This window comes from Chiloscyllium plagiosum, unplaced genomic scaffold (genome assembly GCF_037043375.1).
Source record: "Chiloscyllium plagiosum isolate Xiang-an unplaced genomic scaffold, Cpla_swu_hap1 HiC_scaffold_43, whole genome shotgun sequence".
NCBI classification, from domain to species: domain Eukaryota; kingdom Metazoa; phylum Chordata; class Chondrichthyes; order Orectolobiformes; family Hemiscylliidae; genus Chiloscyllium; species Chiloscyllium plagiosum.
In genome coordinates, this window is record NW_028270181.1 from 17,250,562 (window position 1) to 17,267,880 (window position 17,319).

The following is a 17,319-nucleotide window of genomic DNA, read 5'->3' on the forward strand; positions in this document are numbered from 1 at the left end:
AGCACGAGTAGGGGTTACTAGGGTCTGTTAGCAAACAAAGGGGAGTCCAAGGAAAGGTCATCCTGGCTTGGACTACCATGAGAGGCATGTGGTATGTTAGAATTTCATGCAGTTCTGGCCAGGTGTAGGTTAGGAGGCAGATAGTAGGAGAGAGTCTGACATTTTGCTGGTACTGGGGAGAGAAGGCCTGCCCTGGCAGTGACCTTGAGTATGAGGGTGAGCAGTCCTCAAGTCTTAACTCACCTAGAAACATCAAGTCCAATATCAGTGGAAGTTGGGGGCATCCAGGATTCAGCCTGCTGGGTAAATGATATGGAGCAGAAGATCCCAATCTGGTTGAAATAGCAGGAGCCATCAGATACTATCATTTGGGTTGGATTTCACACCTTCTGACAGGAGTGAAGGGGAGGAACTAGCATTCTCGTGTTTTGAGGACTGGGAGCCTGTTGTCAATCAGCTTGAGAGCAGAGGGAAGGGGAGAATTTAGGACAAGAGTCCCCTTTAGTGTATAGATGTTCCCTCAAAAAAGAGGCAGACTTATCTTCAATCAGAATTTCAAGCCTAATATGCACTGCTAAAAAATATAAAGCAAACTGATGTTAGGACAGAAGTTTGGAAGTCTAGGCAAGAATTCTGAGCTCTTTCGACAGGGCAAAAGCATCTTCAAACTCTGACTGGACCATAGCTGGTCAGCAGGTGATGAGCTCCACAATTTAAATGGGTGGGATCGGGTTAAGGGGTCTAAGCTGGAAAGAAAAATCAGGCAGAGGGTGTGTGGAACAGAGGAGTACTGAATTACTGCAGCATTAGAAAAGCAGTTAAAGAAAATGGTCAGATTTGGTGTGCTAAATGAAAGCAGACCATCCTTTGTAATTTCAATGTGCCCCAGAGACAGAAAGTTTCTGCAACTAGATCATAAGCCTCAGCACAGAATGAAGTTCAAGACCCAGGCACTTAAGAGATGTCAGACCGTGGGAGCAACACTCTATTATCCCATTAATGACAAGTCGTTGAATCATAGAGTTATGTTGAACAATTGGATACAGACTGTTCTGATATAACGTGATAGTTCCATTCCCATGTGATCCCATGTTATAAGAAAATCGCCCAATAGCAGTACCATTTAAAGCAATGGGACTGGAATCGCATTAGAGCCAATACATGTCAGCAATGTTTACATTCTATAAATAACAGTCTAAATTCTTCAATCGCATTATAGACAATTCGCATTGAAGAAACATGCATGATAGCAGAACCAACTGTACATTAAACATTCTCTACATCAGTTACTGTAACATTTTCCTTTTGTTGCGATCAAGTGAAAAATGTCCTTTTCCTAAACAATATATTTCCAACACTTTAAAAAGTGTCCAAATTCTGAGTTTTTAATGTGGTAGATCTTACTCAAGTTTGTAGATACAATACAGTTCCCTGATCGAGTATCTCCTGACTCTGATAAGTCAACTGAGTGATCTAGATTAAGCCAATCTGTAAATATTTTTCTTTGTTTGCTGATAGACAGCATGCTTTGATCAAAAGGGTGAAAGAATATATTCACCTCTCAGCTTCATCATTTTATTGAAAATTTGATTCAAGATTCTAGTCTCCCTCCTATACAAAGGATGTTGTGAAACTTGAAAGGATTCAGAGATGATTGACAAGGATGTTGCCAGGTTTGGAGGGTTTGAGCTATAGGGAGAGGCTGAATAGGCTTGGGCTATTTCCCCTGGAACGTCAGAGGCTATGGGGTGACCCTATAGTGGTGTATAAAATCATGAGGGGCATGAATAGGATAAATAGACAAGGTTGTTTTCCCCAGAGTGGGGGAGTCCAGAACTAGAGGGCACAGGTTTACGGTGAGAGGGGCAAAAGGGACCTAAGGGCAACTTTTTCACGCAGAGGGTGGTGCTTGTCTGGAATGAGCTGCCAGAGGAAGTGGTGGAGGCTGGTACATTTATAAAGCACCTGGATGGGTATATGAATAGGAAGGTTTAGACAGAAAAGAGTCAATTGCTGGCAAATGGGACTAGATTAATTTAGAATATCTGGTCAGCATGGATGACTTGTACTGAAGGGTCTGTTTCGGTGCTGCACATCTGTATGACTATGACTCTAAGAGTGGCAACATTTTGTGAAATAATTTTATGCATTTTTTTTTCTCTGTAGCTGTGTTTAGTGATGTCGGACAAGTAATGGCTGAAGGTCACAAGAAAAATCTAAGTACAATACAAATTACTGCTCTGACAGCAGTGCTCTGCAGCCCTAACAGCAGATCCTTGCTTTCTTAGATCAGCTTAATATTTACTCACTGTGTTTGAAATTTAGCAAGTGGAATGTTAACTTGTGTGGGAGCAGCCAATGAAATTCCAACCTCCAGTTGGAGTGCAGTCTCTTGACAAGTACTGGAATGGGTTATAGGAAACCAGCTATTATAGATCCAGCATCTTATCTTGCTGCATTCACCACTCTACCGTCCTAGAATGCAACATTTTCCATCACAGCACTTGTCCAACAAATTATCATAGATTCCCTATAGTGTGGAAACAGGCCATTCAGCCTATGGAGTCCACTGACCCTCCAAACAGCATCCCACCGAGACCCAACCCACTACTCTTTCCTTGTATTTCCCATGGCTAAACCACTTAGCCTACACATCTCTGCACGTGATGCACAATTTCCCTAGGCCAATCCACCTACCCCACACATTTTTGGACAGTGGGAGTAAAACAGAGTTCTTGGAGGAAGCCCACGCAGTCACGGGGAGAATGTGCAAACTCTACACAGACAATCATCCGAGGGTGGAATTGAGTCCAGGTCCCTGGTGCTGTGAGGCAGCAGTACTAACCACTAAGCCACTGTGCCACCCAAGCACGATTTTAAAGAACAACTTCTCCTGATTTCATGAATAGCATACAAAGAGCTCTTTGGTTTTGCTTTTTGATGTGTTTATAACTTCAGGAATGCTTTTATTTCTATCCAAGTCTTGGTAAAAGGCTTTGAGAGGATTCAGTATTACAAAACAAAATACACTACAAAATGATCATTTCATTACAGAAATATAAAGTCAAAACTTAATATATTTATCTTGAGATTTACTTAGGTTCTAATCAAAAGGTAAATCTCTATCATAATGCTTTTTAACATTTTCCAAATGGTAGCCAATTCTCAAACCCTTGTGTTTTGTGAGATTAAGGAACCAAGCCATACAAAAATCAGGTGGGGAAAAGCTATTAGTTTAAACTCAGAAGGGGGTAAGAGATAGTCATCTAACTTTGGGCATGGTAGCACAATGGTTACTACACCCACCACAGCAGCTGGGGAATTAAAGTTCAGTTAACTACAATGGAATAAAGAAAAATCCCCCTTGGGCAACACTTGATTAATCAAGATGTGGAGGAGCCAGTGTTGGAGTGGGGTGGACAAAGTTAAAAATCACAACACCAGGTTATATTCCAACATGTTTATTTGCTAGTACTGGCTTTCGAAGCTATGCTCCTTCATCAGGTAGCTGTGGAGCAGGACCATAAGACACAGAATTTATAGCAAAAGATTACAGTGTCATGCAACTGAAATTATATATTGAACAAACCTAGATTGCTGTTGAGTCTTTCATCTTTTAGAATGGGTTGCAGGTTTTGGTTCATTAATATGGCAAATTCCAGAATTTCTTTTAAGTCACATTCTCAAGATAAGTTAAGGTTTTATAAAAGAAGATGACATTTCAGTTCAGACAATGCATTAAAAGTGCGAGGTTAGAGTCTGTTTGTATCCTAATCTTGGGTCAGACTGGTTCTATTTCCAAAGTGGAATCCATAAAATATTACATGGATTGACTGACTGCAAACTGTGCACTTTTTGAGCAAAATACAATGTATCTGCAAATACAATATGTCTGTGTGCGCGTGCACGAGGCAGTGAGTATGCGCGAGTGCATGTGAGAGATTGTGTGTTTGTGTGCATGCTAGGTATAGAGAGAGAGAGTGAGTGAGAGTGTGTGTGTGTGTGTGTATGTGTGCTTGCGCACAAGAGAGAGATGGAGTATAAGCGCGTGAGAGGGGTTTGCGAGGCTGAGTGTTGGGCGTATAGGAGTGTGTGTTTGAGAGAGAGTCTGCATGAGTGTGAGAGAGAGAGATCGAGAGAGACTAGTGTAGTGGGGGCATCTGTAGTGTGACATGAACCCAAGGTCCTGGCTGAGGCCACCCTCATGGGTACCAAACTTAGCTATCAGCCTCTGCTCAACCACTCTGTGTTGTTGCGTATCCCGAAGTCCACCTTGGAGGATGGTCACCCGAACATCTGAGACTGAATGTCCCTGACCACTGAAGTGTTCAACGACTCGGAGAGAACGCCACTATCTGGCGACTGTTGCACGGTGTCCATTCATCCATTGTCACAGCTTCTGCTTGGTTCACCAATGTACTATGCCTCGGAGCATCCATGCCTGCAGCATACGAGATAGACAACGTTAGCTGAATCACACAAGTACTTGCGTGTACATGGTGGGTGGTGTCCCCATGTGTAATGGTGGTATCCATGTCAACACTCTGACACGTCTTGCAGGGGTTGCCTGGTGTTGTGGTCAATGTTGTCCTGAAGGCTGTGCAGTTTGCTGCGAATAATGGTCTGTTTAAGGTTTAGCAGTTGTTTAAAGGTGAGAAGCAGAGGCATAGAGAACGTTTTGGTGAGATCCTCATCGAAAATGTATTGCAGGCTGCGAGAACGTGGCATAGTTTCTCTGCACCCAGGAAGTACTGGGATTGCATTCAGTGTCTGTCTCCTGAGGAGGTCATTACGGTTTCTCGCTGTGGCACGTCAGAACTGGTGACCTCATACACATGCTCTCTCTTTCATACACACACATACACCCCCACACTCCCACCCATGCACACACCCTCTCACAGGCTTGTACTCCACCACACACACTTTACCAAGCACGCACACATGCACATACAAATTTGCATTTCCAGAATTATATTTGCAGATACATTCTATTTTGGTCAAAAAGCACACAATCTGCAGGCAGTCAATCCACGTAATATTTTATAAATTCCACTTTGGAAATAGAACCAATCTGACTCAAGATTGGGACACAGACAGACTCTAACCTCACATCTTTAACACATTATCACCTTTTTTTCTTATAAAACCTTAAGCTATCTTGAGAATGTGACTTAAGAGTAGTTCTAGGATTTACATATTAATGAACAGAAACCTGCAACCCATTCTAAAAGATGGGAGACTTGAACAGCAATCTGTTTGACCAATATATCATTTCAGTTGCATGACACTGTAATCTTTTGCTATAAATTCTGTGTCATATGGCCCTACTCTACGGCTACCTGATGAAAGAATAGCGCTCTGAAAGCTAGTACTTCCAAATAAACCTGTTGGAATATAATCTGGTGTTGTGTGATTTTTAACTTTAATTAATCAAGCAACCCAAGTTAGCAGCTTAACTCTTGCTATGACACTTGGGACATCCCAAAGCACCTCACAGTCCCCGGCTTACTTTCCAAGTAGATGTAATAATTACGTAAATCATTTTGGTAATTTACTTTGGACATACTGATGACCTTGTGGCACAGCGGTAATGTCCCTACTTCTCGGCTAGAAGGTCCATTTATCAGCCATTCTTGGAAGCAGAATAGCAAATAAGAGATGTGCCATAGTAGTAAGAATTGTCTTTGAACATTGTTAGCTGAACATTAAGTGGACCTTCATGGAAACTTATGCATGGCTTCTACAAAGTTTTGTTTTGTAGAAACTCATCCTTTGACAGGAATATTCAAAAAGTTTGGACAAAAACAATTAATTAAAATCACTAATTCAAGTGTTTACTCAGACCAGGATAAAAATTGAATATTCAACATCTTAATTATTTCAGTTAAGATGTCAGTGAAAATTGATTCATCGTGTCAACACTCGCTGGAACAAATGGGATGTATCAAATGGGGCAAGCAGCAGTGAGAATGTGGTGAGGAGCGGAGACCTTCAAGCTCATTTCCAAGTAAGTAAACTTGCAACAGATGCCGAAAAGAGTAAGAATCTAAATAGGGGAGGGGAACAAAAGGGATCTGGGTGTAAATACTTAAACCACTAAAGTGGCAAGAGAGATTTACAAGGTCATTTACAAAATTCATGCTGGATTTTATTTCAAGAGTAGTGGTTCTCTCCTCAGAATTCTTTGTCCAGGGGCCATTTAGTTGGAACCACATTTAGCCAGTTCGTCGTTTTCATTTCAGCCCCAAATCTCAACATTATGTTGTTAGGTATGGCAGCAAGTTCCTGAATGACGGGACCAGAGTTCTAGCCTGTTCACCCATAAGGCCACCAGTCGTCCACTGACCACAACTTGAGAACCACTGTTCTAAAGGGGATGAAATTGAAATGAATGTAAGTCAAACTTGCTTTGCATTATGGCTAGACCAAACTGGAAATACAATTCCAATTGTTAAATTATTTTTTAAAATGCACTGGAAAGGGGACAGAGAAGATTGATGAGGATGATAGCAGAAATAAGACTATGCCAATTAGGAGAGAACGGACATTCGCTTGAAAAGAGAATGTTAAGAAATGGCCTTAATAAGGTTTTAAAATAATAAAAAGTTTGGATAGAGTATACACAAACTAACTATTTCTCATTTATGGGAAATAGCTTATGAAGTTATGAAACTAGAAGCCATTAATTTAAAGATAGACACAGGTAAATTAAATTGAGAATGCAGAAGAAACATTCTTTACCCAGAAAGCAACAAGGATTGCTGCTACAATTTCCACAAGTTGAAGAGAATAAATGCATTTAAAGGACGATTAAATAAAAGATGTAGGGAGGTGGATTGAGTGGGACATTAGATCAGCAAGGATTTAATTGGCCAACACGGAAAATTGTCCGGCTGTGTCCAGTCCACAAAAGACAGGTCAAATCCATCCCATCCTTTACCACCCCAGGAGTATACTTTGGATCACCAACCAAGTAATGGAAAGAGCTGTTGATAGTGCAATCAAGCAGCATTTGCTCAGCGATAACCTGTTCATGTATGCTCAGTTTGGGGTCAACCGGGCCATTCAGCTCCTAACCTCATTGCTTTGGTGCAAACGTGGACAAAGAGAGATTTTTTCCGAAGGTGAGGTGAAAGTGAAAGCCCTTGACATTAAGGCAGCATGTAACCAGGTATGGCATTAAGGAGCCCGAGCAAAGCTGGAGTCAATGGGAGTCGGAAAGAAATCCCTCCATTGGCAAGAGTCATATCTGGCCCAAAGGATGATAATTGTGGTTGTGCAGGTCAACCATCACAGTCAGAGTATTGCAGCAGTAGTTTGTCAGGGAGGTGTCCTGAGCACCCCCCCACACTCCCCCCTTCCCCACCTTCCCCCCACCCCCCCCACACACAGTCTTCAACTGCTTCATCAGTGATCTTCCCTCCAAGTAAGGCTGTTCACAGATGACTAGACAACATTCACAACTCCTCAGACAATGAAGCAATCTGTGAGAATATGCAACAACATTCAAGTCTGGGCAAATGACATTTGAGTCACACAAATGATAAGCTCTGATTATCATCAACATGAGAGAATCCAAACATAACCCCTCAATATTCAACATTGTCATTGAATCCCTCACCGTCAACATCCTGGGTATTACCATTCACCAGAAGCTGAATTGGACCAACCACAGAAATATCTTGGCCACAGGAACAGGTTGGAAACTGGTCATTCTGCTGAGAGTAACACATCTTTACTCTCCAGAGTTTGTCCACCAGCTACAAAGCACAAGTCGTGATAGAATGTTATCCACTAGCTCTAGAGATACTCAAGATGCAATTGAGGATAAAGTATTCTGCCTCATCAAGACTCCAACCACCATGTTACACATGTAAACATGCATTATCTTCCATCACCTAGACATTAATACTGTCATCCATTTTGATTATTTCCCAACCTCACCAACATCTTGTTTGTGCCTTGTTGGCTTTGTTCTTCGCTGAGCTAGCCTATTTTCTTCAATCTTTGGCCAACAGGTCCAAGGCTCTTGTGGCTTTGTGATTGAGAGCAAGATCTGCAGATGAATGAACAAGCTCCACCACAGCACCGTGCAACAGGGCACTTAGGGAGATTTAAAAGGATTGGGATTGTCATTCCCAGAGTCATAACCAAAGTTAAATATTCCAAAAGTACACAAAGATTCTCCAATTTACCTATGTTTTAGACTCAGCTTGACATAAAGCACAGGCCAAGTTTCTGCACCAAGAGCAAAGGCAGTGTTGTCCACTTGGTGGCAGAGTTAAGGACACTTGTAGCACTGCACTGCTGCCTCACAACGCCAGGGACTCCGGTTTGATTAGCAATGCTAAATTGCCCACAGTGTTCAGGGATGTGCCAAAACTTACAATGAGGTGGACTGTACCATACATGCAGCCCAACAGAACAGAGAGATGACCTGATTGCAGACTCTTCAAGGCAAGAGCGGGATGACTCAGTAGTGTCCAGTCTTCAACTCTGGAACATTGCACTGCTGCATGAAAACATGTTTGACTATATTGATCATAGAGTGGATTTGGTCACACTTGTTTGGAGACAGCGAATAAGCCGAAAAACATTGCCTAGTTTTTCTGGAACTAACCACCAACACTTTCTTAAAGCTTTTTGCTGTAAATCATCTCAGCTTTGTAATATGTGGACAAACTGAAAAGATGTTATTCATATATTTAGACCGCTTTACCATGTTTTCATTTGGGGTTTTTTTTGGCAGAGTGCGGTTGGAAGTAAAGAGGTCATATAGGGGCCTCCCCAGCAAACTTGAAGCTCCATTTAACTGAAATTTATGGGCAGATCTCCTGTGATTTCACTCATCGTGAATTTAAGTAAATTAAGAAAGATTGGGGGTTAGATACACGGCTCAAAGATCAATATAGGCCAAATGGATTTCAATCCACAGGGCACAAACCTTGAAGAAGTTTTCCTCCTCTCTCTACAAGAATCTCAGTGAGTCTCTCTCTCACTGCAACCCCCAGGTCATCTCCTCTGCCCTGAATCTCTTCAACCATGTCCTGAAACAAACTCGCTACCACAGCCACATTTGCTTTCTCAGTGCCTGCTTCCATAACCAACTCATCCCACACAGACTCCGGACCACCTTTAAACCAGCAGAGTTCGGAACCGAACAGGACAAACAGTACAGACTACAGATTCAAAAACACCAGCAACAGTTCTCCTTCAAGATCCTCCGCTCCACGCTTGCAGCAATGCGCCAGCACCTAACCGCTCTACAGTCAGCCCTGCCTCAGCTGAGGGCCACACTCTCTCAGGATTGCAAAGGACCCCTTCTGTATTATATTCTCAGAAGAATTCATACTCTCAATAAACAGTATTTCAACACCATCTCAAACACCAGAAACTGTAAGTACAACAAACTTTTATCTACCCACCTCCATAACCAGCACTCCTCAAACATTCTAGAAGATTCCCCCGGCCTCTGGAACTACTCGGACGCCATTAACCATGCGGCTGCTGCAGCTACCATCCCCATGGTGATGGATGACGTTACTTCTGCCCCCATCATGGCCGCTTCCACAGCCACTTCCACCCCTCACAATTCCTCATGCACCACACGTGACATCACGTCTGCCCCTCACATCATCGCTGATGCCACACGCTCAGTGACTTCCGCCCCCACTACTGCCATGTTCGCCACCACTTCCGCCCCCACCAACGCCACTCATCTGCATTCTGCTGACACGCCCCCCACAGATTCCACTGTCACCACCCCTGCTCCCAAGAACCATGAGGGAAACACCACCCCTGCTCAAGACTCCACCCCCATTCTCCCTAACACCACGCCCACTCCAGTTACAAGCCTCACCCCCACTCCCAGCTCCATACCTACACCAGGTCCTAGCTCCCAGCCTGGCCAAGCGTTCACCATTCCCCCTGACCTTCCCCTCACTGAGGACGAGCGATCAGTCTTCAGCAGAGGCCTCACCTTTATCCCCCTCCATCCACACATCAATGAATTTAATACACGCCGTGACGTCGAACGTTTCTTCCGCTGCCTCCACCTCCGAGCTTACTTTTACAATCAAGACTCCCGCCTCCAACACACTCCATTTACCTGGACACCCCGCGCTGGCCTATTACCTGCCCTCAATCTCTTCATTTCCAACTGAGGCGCTGAGACATTAACCGCCTCAACCTATCTACCCCCCTCCCCCACTCTAACCTCTCACCCTCACAACACACAGCTCTCCACTCCCTCTGCTCCATAAGACATAGGAGCGGAAGGAAGGCCATTCGGCCCATCGAGTCCACTCCGCCATTCAATCATGGCTGATGGGCATTTCAACTCCACTTACCCGCATTCTCCCTGTAGCCCTTAATTCCTTGTGACATCAAGAATTTATCAATTTCTGCCTTGAAGACATTTAGCGTCCCAGCTTCCACTGCACTCCACGGCAATGAATTCCACAGGCCCATCACTCTCTGGCTGAAGAAATGTCTCCGCATTTCTGTTCTGAATTTACCCCCTCTAATTCTAAGGCTGTATTCACGGGTCCGAGTCTCCTCGCCTAACGGAAACAATTTCCTAGCGTCCACCGTCTCCAAGCCATGTACTCCAATCCCAACCTCACCATCAAACCAGCGGATAAAGGAGTGGTAGTTTGGCGCACTGACTTCTACACCGCTGAAGCCAGACGCCAGAACTCGAAGACACCTCCTCCTACTGCCCCCCTCGACCATGACCCCACCCCCCCCATCATCAAACCGTCATCTCCCAGACCATACAGAACCTCATCACCTCAGGAGATCTCCCACCCACAGCTTCCAACCTCATAGTCCAGGAACCCAGCACCGCCTGATTCTACATCCTTCACAACAAGCCTGACCATCCTGGCCAACCCATTGTCTCAGCTTGCTCCTGCCCCACCAAACTCATCTCCACCTACCTCAACACTGTCCTATTCCCCCTAGTCCAGGAACACCCCACATACGTTCAAGACACCACCCAAGCCTTCCACCTCCTCCAAGACTTCAGTTTCCCCGGCCCCCAACGCCTCATCTTCACCATGGATACCCAATCCCTCTACACCTCCATCTGCCATGACCAGGGCCTCCAAGCCCTCCGTTTCTTCCTTTCCCGACATCCCCAACAGTACCCTTCACCGACACACACATTCGTTTGGCTGAACTAGTCCTCACCCTTAACAATTTCTCCTTCGAATCCTCCCACTTCCTCCAGACAAAAGGGGTAGCCATGGGCACCCATATGGGGCCCAGCTATGCTTGTCTCTTTGTTTGCAACATAGAACAGTCCATCTTCCGTACTTACACCTGCATCACTCCCCACCTCTTCCTCCACTACACTGATGACTGCATTGGCACCACCTCATGCTCCCACGAAGAGGTTGAGCAATTCATCAACTTCACCAACACATTCCACCCCGACCTTAAAATCACTTGGACCATCTCTGACACCTCCCTCCCCTTCCTGGACCTCTCCATCTCCATTCATGACGACCGACTTGACACTGACATTTTTTACAAACCCACCGACTTCCACAGCTACCTGGATTATACCTCTTCCCACCCTACCTCCTGTAAAAATGCCATCCCTTATTCCCAATTCCTCTGCCGTATCTGCTCCCAGGAGGACCAGTTCCACCACAGAACACACCAGATGGCCTCCTTCTTTAGAGACTGCAATTTCTCTTCCCACGTGGTTAAAGATACCCTCCAACGCATCTCATCCACATCCCGCTCCTCCGCCCTCAAACCCCACCCCTCCAGCCATAACAAGGACAGAACCCCCCAGTGCTCACCTTCCACCCTACCAACCTTCGCATAAACCAAATCATCCGACGACATTTCCGCCACCTCCAAACAGACCCCACCACCAGAGATATATTTCCCTCCCCAGCCAGTTCTGCTTTCCGCAAAGACCGTTCCCCCCATGACTACCTGGTCAGGTCCAAGCCCCCCAACAACCCACCCTCCCTTCCTGGCACCCTCCCCTGCCATCGCAGAAATTGCAAAACCTGCACCCACACCTCCTCCCTCACCTCCATCCAAGGCCCTAAAGGAGCCTTCCACATCCATCAAAGTTTTACCTGCACATCCACCAATATCATTTATTGTATGCGTTGTTCCCGATGCAGTCTTATCTACATTGGGGAGACTGGACGCCTCCTAGCAGAGCGCTTTAGGGAACATCTCCGGCACACCCGCCCGGGACACCAATCAACCCCACCACCCTGTGGCCCAACATTTCAACTCCCCCTCCCACTCTGCCGAGGACATACAGGTCCTGGGCCTCCTCCACCGCTGCTCCCTCACCAAGAAAGAACACCTCATTTTCCACCTCGGAACACTTCAACCCCATGGCATCAATGTGGATTTCACCAGTTTCATCATTTCCCCTTCCCCCACCTCACCCCAGCTCCAGCCTTCCAGCTCAGCACTGTGCTCATGATCTGTCCTACCTGCCTATCTTCCTTTCCACCTATCCACTCCACCCTCCTCTCTGACCTATCACCTCGATCCCCAATCACCTATTGTACTCTATGCTACTTTCTCCCCACCCCCCACTCATTTATCTTTCCACCCTGGGCACCCTGCCTCAATTCCTGATGAAGGGCTTTTGCCCGAAATGTCGATTTTCCTGCTCCTTGGATGCTGCCTGACCTGCTGTGCTTTTCCAGCACCACTATAATCTATACTCTGGTTTCCACTATCTGCGGTCCTTGTTTTTACCCACAAACACCAATACAGGGGAGTGGGAGCGCTGTACAATTGCAACGGTTTTCAGCTGAACCATACTGGGATCAGCATCCTGGCAAATTTTATAATGAGTTATTGACAGAGTTTTAAATGACATAGCTGGATTCCATGGTGGAATAGGTCAAGTGAGAAGAGACCTTCAGTTGAATGGCATTCAGCATATTTGAACAGCTCCATACCATCCAACGTCCAAAGGTTTGGCAGAAAACGCAGTCCAAACTTTGAAGACAGGCTTAAAGAAACAACCTACAGCTTCACGCGATACCAAACTGTCCTGGTTCCTGTTTGATTACAGGACCACCTCTCACGCAATTACAGAGACAGCTAAAGCAAAGTTGCTAATGGGGAGAAGACTTCGCACTGGGTTAAACCTGATCTTTCCAAACCTGGGGGAGGGTGAAATGGCATCAGGAACACAATACTGGACACAAGACACCTCTAGGTGAGAGAGGCAGTTTACTTCAGGGACAAAGTTTGCTGTCGAAACCAGGAAAACAGTGCTGCATGGGTAAGGGGCATGATCGCATGAGCTCAGGTCCCACGATGTACAAAGTTTGGGGAGGAGAGGCGTCCTGAACAATCACGTGGACTACATGAAAGCTGCAACCGTGGAAACAGAGCAGGAGCAGAACATACCCAGCCCCTCAGAACACATTTCTGATGAAAGGCTTGCGCCTGAAACATCGATTCTCCTGCTTCTTGGATGCTGTCTGACCTGCCGGGCATTTACAGCGCCACACTTTTCAACTCAGGCTTGCGTCAAAGAAATCTCCAATGACAAGATAGAGACAGCAGGTGCTGCAGCCACGACACTGTTACTATCTGAAGACGAATTTCAGTAGAGATGCTCTGGGCACAAGTGGCGGGCTATGGTCTGGTACACACCACCATCATCTGAGGGAGAATCAGGAGAGACCAGAACTGGTGCAAAAATGCCCCAGGAGAGGCTGAGAGAAAAACAATGGGCCGAGGTCCAGGATTCAGATGGGGAGCAATGTAGCGATTGTAACAAGGTGGATCTCACAGAATATGAGTTGCCTGATTGGACCAGGTAAACAACTCCAATCGGGAGCCCTAGCTGACAGATATAAACACAGCTGTGCATGCACACACACCATGGGTGCTGGGGAAAAAATAAAGCACTACCGCAGTTAGGCGGTAGTGTGGGGGTAAAAAAAGAAAAACAGAGAAAAAAAAAGAAAAAGAGAAAAAAAAATAAACACAGCCGTCTCCCTTTTTCTCAGGGATCTGGGGTGGAGGGTGCTGCACGCAGCGGTCCCCTGCAACCGCAGATTGCGGTGGTTCACGGACTCCCAGCCCAACTGCTTGTTCTGTGACGCTGTGGAGTCCGTGGACCATGTATATATTGGGTATGGGCATTTGCACCCCCTTTTTGATTTTCAGTCCCACGCTCCTGATCTTTGGGCACCCGGTACGGAGGAGGGAGGGCAAGTCTGAAGACCTCCTCGTGGGTCTGCTCCTGGGCCTGGCCGAACTGCCCATAAACAGGTCCAGGCAGCGGGCCGTGGAGGGAGTCGTTAGGGCCAACTGCCTGCCCCTCTTCCGCGGTTACGTTAGGGCCCGGGTGTCCTTGGAGAACGAGCATGCGGTGTCGACCAACACCCTGGAGTTTTTCAGGGAGAGGTGGGCGCCGCAGGGAGTGGAGTGCATTATTTGCCCCTCCAACTCTATTTTGATTTAATCCCTGCCCTCTCCTTCACTGTTTGACCACACAGCATTGCCCTTTCCTATCTTCCTGGTGGTGGAAATTGAATAAAGATGCGTGCACCTTGTGTCTCTCACTGTATCTCACACCTGCACACACACAACATGGGTGCAGGGGAAAAAATAAGCACTACCGCAGTTAGGCGGTAGTGTGGGGGTTTTTTTAAAAAAAATAAATACAGCTGTGGGCGGCACAGTGGTTAGCACTGCTGCCTCACAGCGCCAGGGACCCAGGTTCAATTCCCGCTTCAGGCAACTGTCTGCGTGGAGTTTGCACATTCTCCCCATGTCGACGCGGGTTTCCTCCGGGTGCTCCGGTTTCCTCCCACACTCCAAAAATGTGCAGGTTAGGTGAACTGGCCATGCTAAATTGCCCGCAGTGTTAGGTGAGGGGGTAAATGTAGGGGAATGGGTCTGGGTGGGTTGCCCTTCGGAGGGTCGGTGTGGACCTGTTGGGCTGAAGGGCCTGTTTCCACACTGTAAGTAATCTAAAAAAAACACAGCTGTAAGGCCCTCTTTGAGTGCCTTACCTGATCCAAAGGTGTGTAATAATATTAGAGATTAGAGAAATGGGTATAAACAGAGTGTCAGGGGTTCTATTCACTATAGAAGCAGGCTCTGAGCTAGCTGGGTCAGCGTCATGTACATTGTACATGTAAATAAGGGGTGAATTGGCGATGGGATACTAGCGTTCATGGAGTTATTTCATCCTCAAGTTGGTGTTTTACACAATTCATGGTCATGGTGTACTGTTTTAGTTTTAGACATGCCCTCAGCAGATTCCTTGCAAACATCTGACCAATGGATAACCGGAAAATTGTAAACGATCATTAAGAGAGGTGTTCTTATTTACCAAGAGCATGCCCAAGTTTTCAACTCTATTATACGACAAATCTATTTAAAGAAATTGGATTAAATTTTATAAATATTAATTCACAGTTCCAGTTGAACTTTCAAAATGATCACTTTTATCATGGTCTCCAGTTATAAGAACTCTTTTATGACAAATACCCCTTGAGGAGAGATACAACCTGACTGAAATTATGCAAGAAAGAATTGGCAAGGCATCGAAATCTGAGCGGACGGATTCTAGCTCATTAGCCATGTGTTCAAGGGTCAACGTCGATTGGTCTAAAGTGCATTCGTACTGTCGCCAAATAAAAACTGTCCAAACTGCTCTGAGGGAAAAGAAAGTAACATTAAAAGGAGGGAAAGTGCCCTGGAAATAAATAGCAGCACGGGACGTCAAGCAGAACGGCAGAGAGAGAGAGCTGCTGCACCACACTGAGACAAATCTAGCCACAGTTCGTGTTGTCCTTGGCTGAGGAGCCCTCCCTCACGGTTACATTTTAAAATGGACACAGTTACCAGCCAGCCTCTTGCTGTGTATATGCAAACTGCATTTTGTTTGAGAAGGCAGTCTCCAAATAAGAACAGTCCAAACTGTCCACACTCGATTGACACTAAACATTCAAACTCGTTCACGAAAGTATCTACTTCGCTCGTATCCGCCCTCCTCCCCAGTACAGCTCAATGATGCAGCTCTCTACTGCTTGTTTTACTAATATCTTATTTCTTTAACTGATATTAAAAGGAATGAAAGCAGCCTGGAGATAGTTGATCCTCGTGCTCTAACACACACGTCCCCAGGAAAAAACACACAGAAATCTGCAGAATTCCTGCACTGCACGTTACAAGAGAAGTCCTACAAAAGTTACAAAACAGAGCTCACATTTAGAATGAAATGAGGATCTTGTACCTTCAGCTGACGTCTCTTAGCTATCGAACTGCACCAAGTGTTTTCTTTTCCCGGAAGCGAATTCTTGCCAGATATGACGTTACTATTTTTTTTTCCGATAGACCTATCAGGACGAGAGATTCAATGAAACTGAATGAAGGAAAACGCCAGGACACGTCAAACAGTTAATAAAACCTACCTCTGAAACTTGAGGAAGGAAGCGAAGACCTCGTGAACCCTTAACTAGAGTTGAACACATTCCAAAAGAAGTGTTTTTGAAAGAAAAATATCTTCTGAACACATTCTGAAGGAGGGTCACTGGACTCCAAACTTTGATTTGTGTCCACTAAAGCTGCCAGACGCGCTGAACTTTGTTCCAACAATTTATGTTTTTGTTATTGTTGCTAAAGATATTTTACCTCACTTTATTAACAGAAAATCTGTTCTACAATTTTTAATTTGGATCCTCTAAGTTAAGAATTTTCACACTAAAATTGCAACAAATTACTCAAGACTGAAGCTGGTGTCTGAGATGGGCAATAGTCAGTGCCCTGATGAGACATCTGATGATGTCATGCTGACTATTATGGTACAACAACAGCTTTGCACATCCGTGTCCCATTCTACAGAATGCTATGTTCCACCCTCAGCTGTTCATAGTCAAGCCAACAACTTTCCACCACCTTCTCCAATGGCAACTAGGGACTGGCAATAAATGCTGCCCCAGCCAATGATGCCCGGACCCCGTCTGTGAATATAAAATAAATCCTTTATAGTGGCAGCTACAATAAGCTATACCGCAGATCCAGAGAGCAATCAGACTTGGTTTGCACTGCCTCCACGCAATCCACACCTCCAACATGGTTGCTTCAGCTTTCTTGCAGGAGGAAATTTCAAATATGTACCTGAGGCTGAAAGGTTGGGTGACACAGTGGCTCAGTGGTTAGAAGAAAGTGAGGGCTGCAGATGCTGGAAATCAGAGTTGAGAGTGTGGTGCTGGAAAAGCACAGCAGGTCAGGCAACATCCGAGGGGCAGGAGAATCAATATTTCGGCCAAGAGCCTTTCATCAGGAACGAGCCTCATT

At 45.5% G+C, this 17,319-nt stretch overlaps 1 protein-coding gene across 4 annotated transcripts in view; it reads right to left on the reverse strand.

Moving 5' to 3' along the window:
• Positions 1-16,653, reverse strand: part of LOC122541857 (very long chain fatty acid elongase 5-like) — a 39,749-nt gene extending 23,096 nt beyond the window's left edge. The window contains exons 1-3 of one of the 4 annotated variants that reach the window (XM_087982282.1): positions 16,434-16,652; positions 16,256-16,358; positions 6,132-6,367 (exon numbers count right to left, since the gene is read on the reverse strand). In XM_087982282.1, coding sequence (XP_087838408.1) covers positions 6,132-6,215 — 84 coding nt within the window. In that variant the 5' untranslated portion in view covers positions 6,216-6,367; positions 16,256-16,358; positions 16,434-16,652. Of the gene's footprint in view, positions 1-6,131; positions 6,368-16,228; positions 16,359-16,433 lie in introns of all 4 variants that reach the window. The other 3 variants (XM_087982283.1, XM_043678931.2, XM_087982284.1) reach the window with 3 other exon arrangements.
• Positions 16,654-17,319: the final 666 nt, after the last annotated feature.